The following is a 16,308-nucleotide window of genomic DNA, read 5'->3' on the forward strand; positions in this document are numbered from 1 at the left end:
CTTTTAATTAATGAGAAAAATGAAGCTATGACATCTTCCTTAAGAATTGTGACAAACTAGTGTTTTCATATAAGATGAGGATAGCTATAAAGGGCCATTCAAAACCTCATAGACTGAATAAATCGAGTGCTGTTGTTTTTACCTGAAAACATCTGTGAAATCAGCACTTGCACTCTTGCTTACTGTGGCCACATACAGTGATGTGCATAAGCACCCACAGCCATCAAGCCGTTTCAGATTCTTTGAAAAAAAGTAGAATGAGCTCAGACATTTATAGAAGGTGGTAAAAGATGAAATTGGGTTACAAAGTAAGCAAAGCAATAAAAAAATGTAAGTGAAAATGAGAACAGGAATCTGGCTTTAAACAGGGATGAAACATCACTTGGTAACTGGTGTTATTAAGCAACGTGGCCTTCAGTTTTGAAACTGTGAGTGACTCAGCTGCAGACTCAGTTAAGCAAAGTCATCTTTTTTTCTGAATTGTTCCAAGTAATGTCTTTGCAGAAAAATCAAATTGTTTGCTTTTGGTATAAAACATCAAAAGCTGCAGCTAATACCTGAAACAGCAGATATTTTCATCAAATGATCATAACAGTGAAACTGAACTTTATGTAAGAACAAGAGACTATTTTCTACTTTCTTTCTAGATTCTCTTCATGTTGTGCTATTATGTTAGCAGACACCTGTACTTTATTTATTATTTTTGAAAACCATAGAGTCAAATATTCATTATAAATTCTTATTATTATTAATTATTGTAAATATTAATTAATGATAGAGCAAAAAAAAAAAAGTAGCACATGAAATGATACTTAAATTTTAGACTTTTTTATCCCTCAAATCAAAATCTGAAGAATGTGTTTTGTGTTTTTCTACAGCCTGCTTTACGGCAATACAAGATATAATATCATGAAATATAAGGAACATACTGGACAGGTGAGGGATGAAGTCGTAGAAAACCTTAAGCTGTGCTTGTCAAAAATCCCCAAAAACATGTTAGAGGCTGCAAAAACATGAGATTAGGGTGAGGGTTCACTTTCTTTCTTTTTTTTTTATACTAGACTTCTAGTCAGAACTACAGTGGAATAGCTCAGATTAAAGGATACATAATGTGTTAGGATGGCCCAGTCAAAGTCTAGACTTAATATGGAATCTGTGAAAAATCTGATAGTCAATGCTCACAACTTTTTTCCATCCAGTTTGACTGAGGTTGAGCTGTTTTGTAAAGAATAGGGCACAAAAAGATTTCAATATCTGAACATAATAAATTTTAGAAACACATATGTTTACCCCTGGAGCAGTAATGAAATGTACATCTACAAAGTATTCACTGTAAGGGGCCGAATACAAATGCACTCCCACTTAGCAAATTCTCAACTTAAAGAAAAAAATAAAACATGTATATTTGTTCAGAATCCTGCACTCTGTACTGTTGGTCTATCACATTAAATCATCCCAATAAGATTCACTAAAGTCTGTAATTATAACGTGACAAGATGCAAAGAAGTTCAAGAGCTGTGAATGCTCTGGCCAAGACATGATATGTGTTTGTTTATTCTTTATTTCCCCAGGATATTCTAGCATATGATGTCTGTTCTTTGGTTCTTGTAAGATCTTGCAGCATCCTGAAACCCGTGAGTTGTTGCCTCCTCAAAATGTCTGGCAAGCAATAGCCAAAGCTTATTTTAGCTGTGTAGATTTCTAATCTATACCCTGTTTTTATTCTGCTGTTTTCATAAGCTCTTCCTTAAACCTTTCCGCCACTGTGCTTAAAGGCACAGAGAGTCAGAGAGAATCTCAGAGCTGGACCCAAAAATAGCCCACATTCTTTCCTCTGTGTTTCAGGAAGCATCAGAAGAGGCCGGAACAAGCCTCCTGCCCCCCTCCCCTCACATATCCCCCTGCTTTTCCTTTGTCTTATCAATCATGTTATTTCCACTAATATGCTCTAGATCAGGGGCGTTAACATCCAGTCCTCGAGGGCTGGTGTCCTGCAACTTTTAGATGTGCCTCTGCTGCACCACACCTGAATAGAATAATAGGTCATTAGCAAGGCTCTGGAGAACAAGGAGGAGGTAATTAATCCATTTAATTCCTGTGTTTTGTACCTGTGGCACATCGAAAAACTTGCAAATACAAGTGTCTGCAGATCTGTGTGGATGCACACTTTTGCTTTTGGGAATTATAGGGATGTTTCGAATTAACCTATCTCTATGTGAAGTGTCTGGTTAGAAAAGAAGGGCAGGGTGGTGAAAATAATTCAAAAAAGAATTGTATTTTAAATTAGTCTGATGAGCAAAGTCCATAATGGGAGCAGATTTGTATGCTTCAGATGTAAAGAAGTATTTTCACATTGAATTTATATTTCTTGACATTAGCAAATTGAACTTGCTGCCAGCTGCAGTGTTAGGAGTTATCTCACCAGCGACAGAGGCACACAAAGCACACGCAGTCAAAATCACTCAGCATCTGGTCATATTTATTTCCTCAAGATAAATGTAGGAACATTTCAGTGTTTTTTTTTACTTTGTTGACACCTAAAAATGCAGGAACACTTGTGATAGATTAGGGATGGGGTGATTTTTGATCACAAAAAAAAAGGAAAAACAGTAAAAGAAAGGAGACAAAACTTGCTACTTATTTTCTATTGATTCTGATCCAGCTGATTTCAGCATTTTATGCTTTTCCATTCCATGACTGTAAAGGGTTATTCTACTTAAATTAGAAAAGGCAACTCAATATTATGAGTCAAAATAATCCTGTTTGATTCTAGTGATTGTTCACATTGTGGATGTGAACAATCACAAACATACATGAGCAGATATGGATAAGACTGTGCTCAATCTAGCATTAATCTATATTAATCCTTCTCCACCTAAAATTGTTCCTGGTTTCACTTGAAAATATCTTTTGATACAATCCACTAAGAAGGTCGGACATGTGCTTACTGGGGAGTCAGCAACATACACATATGACACAGCGGAGCTGTGTTGTGATGTGTTGCTCCTTCACGGCTCAGTCATGCATAAAATCCAGTAACTGTTTGCTTTGTGTGACAGTTTGTGTCATTGCCACTGAGCCTTTTTCCCACTGTGAGAGCTGCTCCACTGTACTAAGTGTGTCAACAATACCAGCTGAGAGGCAGCCTTCAGTCCACACGCACAACTGAAGACTAATCCTTCAAAGAACGAAGGGAGAAACTGGAAAAGAGCAGACGGAAAGGACAGTGAACATACAGAGACAATGTGTGGTCACCATTAACACTGAGTGATCAGAGGAAAAGATACAGGAAGAAGTGCAAAAAACACACACACACCCATGCACCCCTCCCCCCATATATATATATATATATATATATATATATATATATATATATATATATATATATATATATATATATATATATATATATATATATATGTCTAACTGATTGTGTGTGAGTCTGTGCATGTGTATTATGTCAGATTTTAGATTCCTTTGTGTTTGAAGCTTTCCATCACTTAGACTTCCATGTTTTCTGTCAGAGGCAGTTGGTCATCAGTCCCACTGGTAAAATGTAAAGACTGAGTCAGGCTTTGATGCTGTGAGGTTTCAATCATCACTGCCACAAGCATGCCAACCAAGATTGTACAAGTTTTCTGATCTTAAGTATGACATTTTGAATGAAACACTCAGGAAGAGTCCAACACACAGCAGCTGTTTCTTGTGTTTTAAATCTCCGGTGGTTTGTTGTGTATGAGCTCTCATTGTACAAGTACTATAAAAAACATCCAAGTGTTTTCATAATCAAATATTTCTGTTTCAAATCCGTTTTTTTTTTCTTTTGCTGTAGCTAGTCTTTTCTACATGTACTGAATCCTGTTAGTAATGTCCCTCTGAGCTTTCAGCATGCCTGTGTGTGAACCCGTGCGTGTGTGTGTGTGTGAGTGTGTGCATCCATCGGAGTGTGATGTGAGGAACACTCAGGTAATGGATTAATATCAGAGTTGGCTCAGGCTTCACGTTGCTCTGCAGTGACAGCCTGTCATTATCAACAATACTGATGGCTCACACATGCACAGACTCACACACAATCAGTTAGATTTTTGAGTGCGCATGAAAAAGCACTATTCCATGCTGCATACATACACATAAAGTCTTGCTTTCTCCTCCATTTCTGTCGCTTACAGCTATGTTTCCCCATCTTTGAATTTGCTTGATGCACTTTCACGCAAGTACAAGCCCAGGCCTCTGTGTCGTCTAAAACTAGACGACCTCTGTGTCGAACGAGCATCGCTTCACTCAAAGATCAAGACAAAGTCTTTCAAACACTATTGTCATGTTTACTTCTGACAGATTTCACTTAATACTTTGCCTTGGGCCAAAGCAGGAATGGATGTTTCATCAGTGCCTGACACTCATTAATCTTCACACTTGCCTTCCTCCCTGCCAGAGTTGGTCATCTTATTGAGCCATTTAGCCAGTATTGAGCTGAATAATTGGACAGGGGAGGCCGATATGAGATGTTTCAGGAATTTAAAGAGTGACATATCGGTCCGGCAAGGATTAAACTTTGTGTGGCCAGTTTTGATTCCACATAGCCACGAGACATGGCAGCAATATGTTGAAATATGTCAGTCTATTGAATTTTCTTTTTTATTTATCAGTGCTTATTTAAATGACAAAAATGAGTATTTTTCTACATTTAAAGCCAGGACCAACACCCAAAGGTGAAAACGATTGAAGCATTTAGCTCAAAAAACAACCAAAAAATGCTCAACAAATAACTTTTGTCTTTTAATTATGACAATTGAAATGTTCAGTTGTTCAGGTAAAAGGAAAAACTTTATAAGTGCTTTGAACTTGCTGCAATTGTCAAACCATGTCTAAATGCAATGTTTATAACCATGATACTAACATGATAAAGGAATTATTACATTCCAGTGTATTGCACTTTCAAGACCTTATTTGTCATTTCGAAGTGTCAATATATATTTTTCTAAAATATTTTACAAAAGACCTGCAGTTAATGGTGTACAAACATCCTACTTTGACCTAAATGCGATAACATTGCAATAAAATGACATGAAACTTTGTGGTTGTATCATTGTATAAAGCTGAAAGGGTGCGAATCCTTTAGCAAGGGACTGGAAATGGTTGGTGTTGTGATCTGTGCAAGTTTCTGTGGTAAAACGCGGTTCCATCTAGGCCTGTTAATCTATTTGCCTCATATCCTGCCTTCTTAATTTGATGTGCTTCCTGCTGAATCAAGCAAATGGAGTGGTACAGGAAATGATAACTAAGCAGGATGAGTTTGGTGGAAGGAGGATGTTTGATTAGGTAGAAATGGGCTACATTCTTAAAACCCAAATGAACTGTGTGCAGACTTGACAGCGCACCGAAAATAAATTAGCCAGAAATCAAAATGCACCTTTCTCATTCATTCTGTTCTTCTCCCCTGTTTTCTGCAGCAGTCCTATGCTCCTCCTCCACAGCCCATGGCTCCACCAAGTCCAGGCACAACAGGAGGAGGGGGTGGAGGTCATGGAGGTGGGCTGGTGGAGCAACTTAGTAAGACCAACTTGTACATCAGGGGGCTGCCACCTGCCACCACAGACCAGGACCTCATCAAACTCTGTCAGCCGTGAGTTTTGTCCTCTTCCATTTTGTTTTGACTCGCCACCATCTTCGCAGTTCACTTCATTACCGCTCAGCTCAGTTCTCACTGGTTTAATTAGTGTGGTGTGAGTCCAGCAGCAGCATCTAATGAGCATCAGCAGTGTGCTGTTGACCTATGGGTTCCGTTCGGCTTCCTCAGGGAAAGAGAAACGCAACACAACCCATATGGGCCTAACCCTTCCTTTCTGGACTGTGGCACATGCTCACATCGGGAGAGAAAATGAAGCACCCCTCTGTCTCTCAAAAGAAGTTTGAAACCTCCCAGATTTCCCAAGTCAATTATAAGGTAGTGATAGTAAGTAAATTAGAAACTGAAATCACCCAAGTAATACAGTTTGCATGCTTTCATCACTCCTTAGCAACAAAATTTGGAACAAGCTAATTCTTTGACCCACAAAACAACATTTTAACGTAGACGTTTATATGTATATTAGCTGTTTTCTTTTGTTAAACTTTTTTTTTCCTTTTTTATATAAAAAAATAATCACCTTCTAGAACACTGCCATTGTTATAATACAAAAAGTATTCTAAAAAAGTTGCAAGGCAAGAAGAGATTTTTGATTATTTTAGTTGTAATTCAGTAATCATGAGGATATTTAATTCTGACGCCACTTATCAATAAAAGTTGCCATCCACCGATTGCCTTCAAATTAAAAATAAGAGTAGATTTTGTTTATTCTTCCATAATAATAAAGATCTGTAAAGATAGGCACATTTGGTCTCTAGAAATTGTACATAAATAAGATAAGCATTTATGTAAGATATCTTTGGTAAAGTTGAAAGAAGCCTTTGATTACATCATAAAAAGTTAGGTGCAAATTTTGCAGGAAAACATCATAACCAGATACATTCATACAGAAGAAACTCGTCTTTCCAAATCTAATTGTTTAAATTAGATAAAGCTTTTGAAACCAATACTTACACGTTCTATGCACTGGGAAAGTATTCATAAGGCTCCACCTTTCTCACATTTATCAGATCCTTTTACTCCTCTTTTTAAAATAATCTCTTTCCTCAAAATTCTCCACACAAATAATCCGTTTTGACAATGTGGAAGAAGGTTTTTGAGATTTTTGCAAATTTATAAAAAAACAAAACAAAACAAGAAACCCCATTTATGTAAGTATTCACAGCTTTTACTTAATAGTTTGTAGATCCACTTTTGGCAGCAGTTACAGCTGTAAGTCTTTTTCAAAATGGTGGCTCAAGCTTAGCATGCCTATCTTTAGGTAGTTTCATCCATTCTTGTCTGCAGTTCTTTTCCAGCTCCATCCGGTTGGATGGGAGCCCACTGTGCAACCATTTCCATATCTCTCTCTGGCAACTCCAGGACATTCACAGAGTGCTTTGGGTCATTGTCCTGTTGAAAAATGAACCGTCACCCCGGTCTGAGGTCAAGATGATCAGTGGAAACAGCTCCTTTTTAAGCAAGGAATAAGGCTGTAACATAACAAAATGGACAAAAAGGGAAGTACTGCAAATACTTTGTGGCTGCAATGTATGTGAACACTGCACAAGTACAAGCAGAGATGACATATCCTGCTAACTTTATATTCCTCTGAACGCCAAATGCTGCCACAGGCTCAGCAGAGGGAACACGGCATTACAGAACAGCGAAGCTCATGGAGAAACAAGAAGTCTCTCTTTGACTAAAACTCTGCGTCTCATTCAAGCTTTGGCTAGAACAGGTTGGTACTTCATTTAATGAAGTAACTGGAGGTGGGGTACAGTACTCAGTAAGAGCAGAGTTACTGCAGCACAACTTGAACATAATATTACTCAAGTGGAATTAAAAGTAGAGCACGGTAAAACCTCTTCTTGAAGTTCTTTTTTTTTTTTTTCTTCAAAAAGTTTCTCAGCTGAATGTAAGAAGTAAATGTACCTGGTTAATACTCTCCTCTGATGGGCTCTCTCACTGCTCCTGTGTGTGTCAGCTGCAGTTCAAGTCAGCTGTATGTCAGTGTAGCCCTGCAGGCATTCTGGGGAAATTGAGTGAAAAATAGGGGCCAATAAAAGCTGCATTAGGGGCCAAGTCAGCTTGCCAAGTGGCCAGTAACATTTAGAAAAGGTCAGAGTGACAGAGGGTTGTCAGTGGGGGCTGCTGGACAGCAATGGAAGCATTGGGGATCTAATACACTCTCCAGCTTGTCATGTCACTCGGTGACATGACAAGTTTTGCGTATGCACGCAGAAACCAGTTCACAGACATTTTTGTATGCGCACACTGACACAGTAAGATAATAGAAGAATATTTCACCAATAACACACAGACACATTCACAAATTCCTCCTCTGGCCTCAATATCATCCTCATCCTCGGTTACTAGGCTGGGATTGTTTGTGGGCACATCCGCCCCCTTCCATCCTTCGCTCTGAGTTCCCCTTCTTCTCCTGCTCCCTCTCTCTGTCTCCGTGCCAGTTCTCAGAGTGTCAGTGAAAAGTGCTGTTGTCAGCTGACATTTCCAATCACTCCCCCGGTCGCCAAAACTATGGACACACTTTTAACGTCTGGGGACAGAGCAGAACGTGAGCAGAATCTGAAGCGAGGAACAAGGGCAATTTCACTCACACTCCCCAGCTTTAACTCACACTTGTTGTCTGTCTCCCTCCCTCACACTTGTCACATCTATCTATCTATCTATCTATCTATCTATCTATCTATCTATCTATCTATCTATCTATCTATCTATCTATCTATCTATCTATCTATGTATCTATCTATCTATCTATCTATCATCTATCTATCTACTATCTATATCTATCTATCTATCTATCTATCTATATCTATCTATCTATCTATCTATCTATCTATCTATCTATCTATCTATCTATCTATCTATCATCTATCTATCTATCTATCTATCTATCTATCTATCTATCTATCTATCTATCTATCTATCTATCTATCTATCTATCTATCTATCTATCTATCTATCTAACTATCTATCTATCTATCTATCTAACCACAGAATTATTATAGTTTTATCGATTTAGTTTAGGGACTTTGTCCTACTGGAAGGTAAACCTCTGTCTGGTTCTTAATCGCTTTGCAGCCTCAAAACGGTTTTCTTTTTAGCAATTCTTCTACAGACTGTTTGCCATTGATCCAGTTTCCTATGAACACTGTTGTTTGAGCGGCAAAATCCTAAAAATAAATATTAAGATCTGCTTTGGAAGAACAAAGACGTCAGTAGACTAAAGACAGAAAACGCGTGTGAATGAGAGGTTGAAGGTTTCCCTTCTTGAACGAACGAATGAGTTAAAATAACCCGGGTCCGTCAAGAGAAGTGAAGAAAAAAGATAGTTCAGGAAGAGTGGAAAGCAAAATAAGTGAAAGGGGAGGTCTGCAAGATGTTAGTGAATCCTGCTTTTAGATCTGTTTTAGCAGTTTCAGTGCTGCAGATTTAAATGTTATTTATTGGAAGTGACCGATAAGGACAGGGATGAAAATGAGGAAAATGAGGATATGAGTGGGATAACAGAGGTTGGAGTCTCTAGAAATAACTCACATATCAACTGGAGGAATGTTTTGTTGTAAACTGCGGCAACGGTTTTGATGACAAGTATTGTAAATTGTAATTATCGCTGATCAATGCAAGAGACTGGACAAGATTCACAGTTACACTTCCATTACAATAAGTTGACAGACCATTTCACTGAGATACAGAGATGAAAAGGCAGCACTGCAGAGCATAAGGACAAAACACTCAGAAATGGGAAGATAAGACAATGCATGCATCGCTGTTTGAACTACTGTGTCGTCTTCCTGTTCCTTCCATCACCATGCTGAGGACAATTTCTATTTCGAGTGAAAGAATGAAGAGGAACTCCATCAGCATCTTGTTGTGGGTCACAAACCACATCTTGGTGATGTTGAAACGATGGAAACCGGCATATACCCTCTGGCTTTTCCTCTGTTTCAACTTCTTCTCTATGGCTCTTGACTTTGTCCAAATCCTTGTCTTTCAATTGCCAGAAATGTAACACTGTGCTGTGCTCTGGCTATGTGAGATTGATCCCTGTGAATTTCTGGCTTTCCTCTATGAAACTCCAGTCTAACCAAAAGCATTCTTTCCCCCATGCGATTGTTTATTGTATAATGTCCATAAAGCATTTGACCACCTACCTACCGCCTACTCTAGTACACATCACTGTACTCGCATCCCTTCCAGCTTATGATTAAAACTTCACAGAGAACACTTATAGTGTTTAAACTCGATGTTTCGGTGAAATTAAGCCATCTTCTAAACTCTGAGTAAATTGCTTTTTCGTCCTGGAATCAGTCCAAGGTTTCCAATGCTTCAAAAGTGCCTGAAGATGTTAAACTACATATGGAAAGAAATTCAAAGACTTGTGAAAGAGATACACTTTCTCCGTCCTCCCTCTATGTTTGTTGTTTGAGTCTAACTAGTGGAGAGGCAGAAAAATGAGAGAAACATAAGAGACAAGACAGCCGTATTGAATCCTCAATTAAGAGCTACCTCACACAGAGACCAAGCGCTGTGTGGATGCTGACGCATGCGTGCTAACACAGCTAAATGCACAGAGTGCACATGATTCGCAAATATGCAGTATTTGCACATACATTTGGTATGCACAAAGACGACTTGAGGAGAAGCAGAAGTAAAGGTTGTGTGTGTACATGCGTGTGTGTGTGTGTGGATGGGAGTGGTGTTTCAGAGGACATCAAACGTTGAGAATCCACTGGCTGTTGACGTTGTTCCACCAGGGAATGAAAACATGGATCTGAAGCTGTGAGGGCCCTCTGAGAACTGTCATTAACGCTTCACTCAGGCACACACTCAGAGCCATGGTGTGCACAGATTTTGTCAAGCCTGCCACAAATGAGCACGCTATGTTTTGTACTGACATACCTCCTTAAATCTCAGCAGTGAAGACAAAAAAAAAAAACTGCAATTTTTTTGCAGTTTTAGCGTTGACTCTAACTGGAAAACATTGCTTTCGGTATGAATTTCTATTTTCTCCACCTTCAATTTTAGGACTCAGTTCTTCCTAAGAGGAATGTCGTGCTGAAATCCGTCAGCCTTGGCCCGGAGCAACGCATCCTTGACCGATCTCTTGACAAGGCATCCTTTCTTGGCTCTATAATGTTTGGTGAAGCCAAAACAGACTTTGAAGTTAAAGAATTTCGGGCTAGCAAAGCGATTGCCGTTTAGTGCAGAGAAGGAAATATACCGACTGGACTGGCCAAAATCTGTTCAAAAGGAAAATCTCTGGGCCTAGAATTTCACAATATTTCACTGCATGACCTGTTTCAATAATTTTTCTTGGGGGAACATTTAAAGTAATGGAATGAGGACACGCTGACCCGAACCATATGTCTCCGGTTGCCTGTTATTGGCATGTTTTCTGTATTCCAGCAGGTTTTTATGAGTAAAATGGCTGTAGGTAAAATGCAGGTTGATGTTTTTTCAAGCCACGGCAGGTGACTGCCAGAGTGAAGGAAAAAGTTCCAGTTGGGTTGAGAACAGGACATTCTGCTCTCTTCACTCAACTTATTTCATGCTCTTTTCAGTCACATTACTTCATAATTTGATCTATTATCAATGGTTTATTCAATTTCACTTCGGAACAGCAGATTTGTGTTGCTGTCTAGATCAGAAAGAGTATTTACCACAGAATCAAGTCCAGAATGACACAACGTTTTGGATGTTTTTTTCTTGTAATTTTGATAATTCTATGGTGTATTTGACTCTTTTTTCCCCCACTTTATGTTTCAATAGCCAAAGATTTATTTTTTTTGCACATTCCAACTTAACTCACAAAGGCATTATTTATTTGTCAGTGCACTGTAAATGTTCCTTGGTTCTTTCTGTCTCAAGTTTGAATTTGTAAGTTCAAATCCATTTTTCTATCAGTGAAAAAAACTGCTAAAATACTAAGATACTAAGATTTTGTTTGGTACAAACATACAATGTAATTCTGAAGAATAAGAAAAGTACAGTATGATCAAATTGTTTTTCCACCAAAAAGAGAGTAGGAAATTTTCTTTTTATCAGTCCTCTTTACACTTACAGCTGTGGGAACGCTTTTACTGGATGGGACAGTAAAGACCAGACTGACTGAGGTTGAGCATGTTGGAAATATGAATTTCTATTCTATTCTATTCTATTCTATTCTATTCTATTCTGTTCTATTCTATTCTATTCTTCTTTCTGTGGGTCTCTGCAGTAAAATGTGGCTTTCCTGTTGCCATGGAGTGTTTTTGATTTGTGTTGACATCTTGTTGTCTTGTGCTGCTAATTCCTAATTCAAACTGCAGCTTATGTGTACAACTGAAAAAACTTTTTTCTTTCAACCAAACAATTGTGAAAATTAACTAGAAATTTCTTCTGCCAATCAGAATCAGTGGATCTGTAAACAGACCACAATATTAAGAAAAGCCAAAGACTAAGACTTGTTCCAGAATCAGAAATTTGACTTGCAAAAAAGCTGTCATTTTTTTTTCTTCGTTTTGTTTTTTGTCTGCCAATTTACAGATTATAAGCTTCTCATCTGTCATGTTGTGTCTGATTAAAGCCTTTTAGAGCTTTTATTCTTGCTTTATCTGGAAAGTCTCCTGTCTCAGTAGGTTTGATGCGCGGCTGTCAGGCAGCTAGTCTAAATTCCTCTCACTGTCAGAAGCCGTCGGCTGACAGAGAATCTCTTGGTGGTGACAACTAAATGATCTCTTCTTTATTAAACACCTCTTGCTATCTCTCCATCTCCCCCTGACTACGGCACTTCCTCCTCGCCTTCAGTATCTCATTTAATCATTTGACTGACTACTCTTCTTCCCTATTCCTCATTCATCAGTCTTTCTTTCCCCTTTCTTGCTTTTTTTTTTCAGCTGCCTTGCTTGGAGCCGACTGTGTTGTATCTTTATCAAATTCTTTCTATCTGCACCGCTTTGTTTTTTTTTTTCTATAAAAGTGAAGAGGGAATATAGTTCCCTCTCCCACCTGGAGCCATCAGTCAGTCAGCAGCTCGTCAGTCTCAGGCTGCTTGACAGCCGACTAGTCACTCATTGTGCAGTTTTGTGAACACATTAATTGAGAATGTCTCATCCACAAAGCAAGAAAGTGATCCCAGCTGACCTCAGTGATCCAAGTATTCTGCTTTACTATTTTTCCAACCCCCACTTTCACTTCTTTGTTATTGCCAGTCTTCTTACCTGCTTCAGTTTGGGGCTTTCCCCCTCCCCCTTCCCTTACTGCTAAAAGATAGGAAACACTGTTAACTCCTTCAGACCCTGAGACGCGAGAGCTCAAGAGCAGCTGGGACAAGGGGAAAATAGGAAAAAGTGATAGTGTTGGAGGTGTCAAATAAAGAGAGGATGGCTGTCTTGACATAAAAACTACTGGAGAGAACAGACAGGAAGAAGTAAAGAGGTTGTCCAATCACCTTATGGACCTTCTGGGGATCAGTTCATAAATGTCTGGTTATTATAGTCATTCATTAACCAGCGCTGTCAAAGTCGTGAAGTCTATTTGTTCTAAAAGTTTGAGAACAGCAGCCTATGCAGTTGTATCCATTCATGAATAGGCACCATGTTTTCCGTGTGACATTGTATCGGATGACATGTTTTCTTTTTTATGTAAGTCAGAATTACCAAATGTATTTTTAATTTGCTAAACCTTTCCTGCATTAAGGAAACTCTAACCCACTAATGGATGTTTTAGACTCTCTAACTCTGTGACTGCAATGGTGTATGGTCAAATGGTAATATAAATATAATAAATCTAAACTTTGGACACAAATAGTTCTTCCAAACAGACATTGACCCTAGGGACATCCAAATTAGGAACTAACTTAAGGACACCAAAGCCAATGTTTGTGAGTGGATGTTACAAAGCTCTGATCTCGCTCCTGTAACAAGTAAACCTGCAAAGTTGACACAGTTACACCATTTCTGTCAGGAGGAATCTACCAAAATTCCAATAGATTCTGCAGAAAATCCCCCAAACTTTTCATCCACTTTTCACACTCACATTTTCATGATGTTTGCATGCGAATGCCATTGTTTAAACAGGAACTTCAACTCCCAAACGTCTGGAGGTGCACAGTCATCTTACTGATGTCTTGTTTGAACTCGTCAGATTTTTTCATGATGTCTATGTTAGAAGGACTTCCATAAAGTACATCCAAAGATCAAAAGTCAAATATTGTCAACTGATCTAACAAATGTTCAAAAAGGCTATTCATGTTAAGATATATCTAAGTGACAAGAGATGTCAATTAATTACACATAATTTACACATATTGTTGGTTCAAAATTGTTAACAATTTTCATTTATTTTACCATCTGACTGATGTTAGTTGTTAGTTTGTTTAACCTGACATAAATTCAGGCATCAAAGGTCAAATGTGTGAAAGTGAATTAGATAAAAACACCAGCTCTCCTTCTTCATAAACTTGAATTTCGATTTGACTGACAGAAAGTTCTGTTTACTAGTGTTTGGCCTGTGCACTACGCAGCTCTCCCTTAAGCTGCAAGCTGTTTGGGGTAATGTGAAGGCAGCACACAGAGCAGGTTACATCAAGCACACAGAGAGGAAGTTGCTGCATCCAATGTAATCTGACTTTCATCATGACATTCATTGTAACTAGTGACTTTTAGGCAAAAGAAAAAACAAACGATGAGATCAATAAAACAATGTGCAAGACCTATGAAACAGTTTTGCCACCATTACCCACATCAACAGACCAGGAGTTGTTGTTGTTTTTTTTTTTTTTTTAGATGTGCTGTACTTGGAATTAAATTAGGTCTTCCCTCATTATGAGAGTTTTAAGGAGGCTAAGAAGTTGATCAAAAACGTCTCACAAGTCTTTCTTTCTCTTTTATAGATACGGGAAGATTGTGTCAACAAAGGCCATCTTGGACAAAAACACAAATCAGTGCAAAGGTGAGTGAGCATCAGAAGACTGATTTTGGAGTGAGCATTATTTGTAGCCTTGAATAGACCTGAAAAACCTGAATGCTGACACGGGATTTGAGTCTGTAAAAAAAAAAAGAGAAAAAAAATCAATAAAAATGCAGGTTCTTTGGCGGCTTAAAGGCAGACTAATCAATGTGTTTTGAAGGGAAGGTATTTTTTTCATTAATCCCTTCCTTTTGCATTTTTTGCATCCCTTAATCAATCACAGCCTAAAAGTTATTGCTAAAAAATAAAGTTTGTGTGTTTGTATTCAAGTTTTGTTTGAGGAAAAGTTAGAATTATATTAGACTTACAGCACAGCAGTACTGACTGCCATTAAATCCATGTTACCCCACTAATCAAAACAATGGACTAAGAGTATATTTCTTGATTAAAGCCACTGTGTGATTTCTGGTCCGGTGCCTGATGATGCTCAAAGTTAAGCAGAGGTTTGAAAGGAAGATGTGGGCATTGTTGTCACAGGCCAAATCAAAATGAAGGACATAAAATGGCCACAGTGTGTTTTCAATAGTCAGTGAGGTTCACACAAGTGTCTATTGAGAACCGTCTGTCTGATTGTTAAAGTGGTCTGAACAAAGCACTAATCACAGGGATTGTTGTCATCTGCTTTTGAAGAGGACCTGTGAGCGTGTGCTCACCATGATTACAGCTCATCTGCTGGGGCTGTTCTCAGAGGTGCATCAATATGCTTTAGGACAGCATCACGGATGCCCTGCAATCAGAATGTATGGTTTCAGCGACAGGAAATCCCTCCGCAATTGCCTCTGATGGTATTTCTAAAATTCTAAATTCTTACACTTTTGGTGATTCCCAAAAGTGCAAGTGGTATCTTTACACCTCCTTTATAATTCCACATTTAGTATAAGTAATTAAAAGTTCTCAGTGAAATGTGAGCATACAGATGCCTCTTGAAAGAAAAAACCTTAAAAATGATTTTATTTCACTAAATCAATTTAAAACTATAAATTTAAATATCCACTATATGCAATGTGATAGATTTTGAATGCTGCTTGTTATTTCAGATGATTGTTGGTGCTGAAATGTATTTACATTCTGTAGTTGGTCGTTTGCATGAGTTACTGCAACATTTCATAGATTAGATCAGTCTGTGCCACAACTTTAAGCAACCTAAATTTGCTTGTTATCAAATAAATTTTAGGTTGCTTTAATAACAGCCTTCAGTTTATCTTCACAGTTGAGTCTGGTGTCACTCCTCATCATTTAAACTATACCCTTATAAATTCTCTGTGGTACTTAGGTCACACAAGTTTGCTTTGCTGTCAGACTAAATAATATAATGATAACTAAAGCAAGTAATGATGCCTTCAGCGTTTAGCCAGGTGCCATGTCTTGCTCATAATGGAAATTAGCTTTGCTATGAAGCTTGTCAACAAAAGAAGCGCTCTAAAATTTAGGAAAATTTGGACTTCATGAAATACACACACAATTTATTGTGTCGTCTTTCAGACTTTGAAACTTTTCTTTCCAAATGAGATAGAAAATCCTACTTTCATCTGAAAAGAGACTACTAGGTCCCAAGCAACTCCCCAATCCATTTTCTCATAAGTAAAAGCTTTTATGACATTAGTCAGCTGTGGCTTATAGCTGTAGCATGCACATCTTTTTCAACTTCACGTTTATTTTTTTCACCTAACTTTCCTGTATTATTGTTTTTTTGGATTCAGTCATTGTATGCAGTCATTTTTATTTTT

The 16,308-nt window shown here is 38.1% G+C and overlaps 1 protein-coding gene across 3 annotated transcripts in view; it reads left to right on the forward strand.

Annotated features, from left to right (window-relative positions):
- Positions 1 to 16,308, forward strand: part of LOC129367508 (RNA-binding motif, single-stranded-interacting protein 3-like) — a 119,341-nt gene that overhangs the window by 35,051 nt on the left and 67,982 nt on the right. For all 3 annotated transcript variants that reach the window (XM_055042018.1, XM_055042020.1, XM_055042019.1), the window contains exons 2-3: positions 5,451 to 5,623; positions 14,505 to 14,563. In XM_055042018.1, coding sequence (XP_054897993.1) covers positions 5,451 to 5,623; positions 14,505 to 14,563 — 232 coding nt within the window. The remainder of the gene's footprint in view (positions 1 to 5,450; positions 5,624 to 14,504; positions 14,564 to 16,308) is intronic.

This window comes from Poeciliopsis prolifica, unplaced genomic scaffold, assembly GCF_027474105.1.
Source record: "Poeciliopsis prolifica strain line A6 unplaced genomic scaffold, Auburn_PproV2 SCAFFOLD017, whole genome shotgun sequence".
Classification (NCBI taxonomy): domain Eukaryota; kingdom Metazoa; phylum Chordata; class Actinopteri; order Cyprinodontiformes; family Poeciliidae; genus Poeciliopsis; species Poeciliopsis prolifica.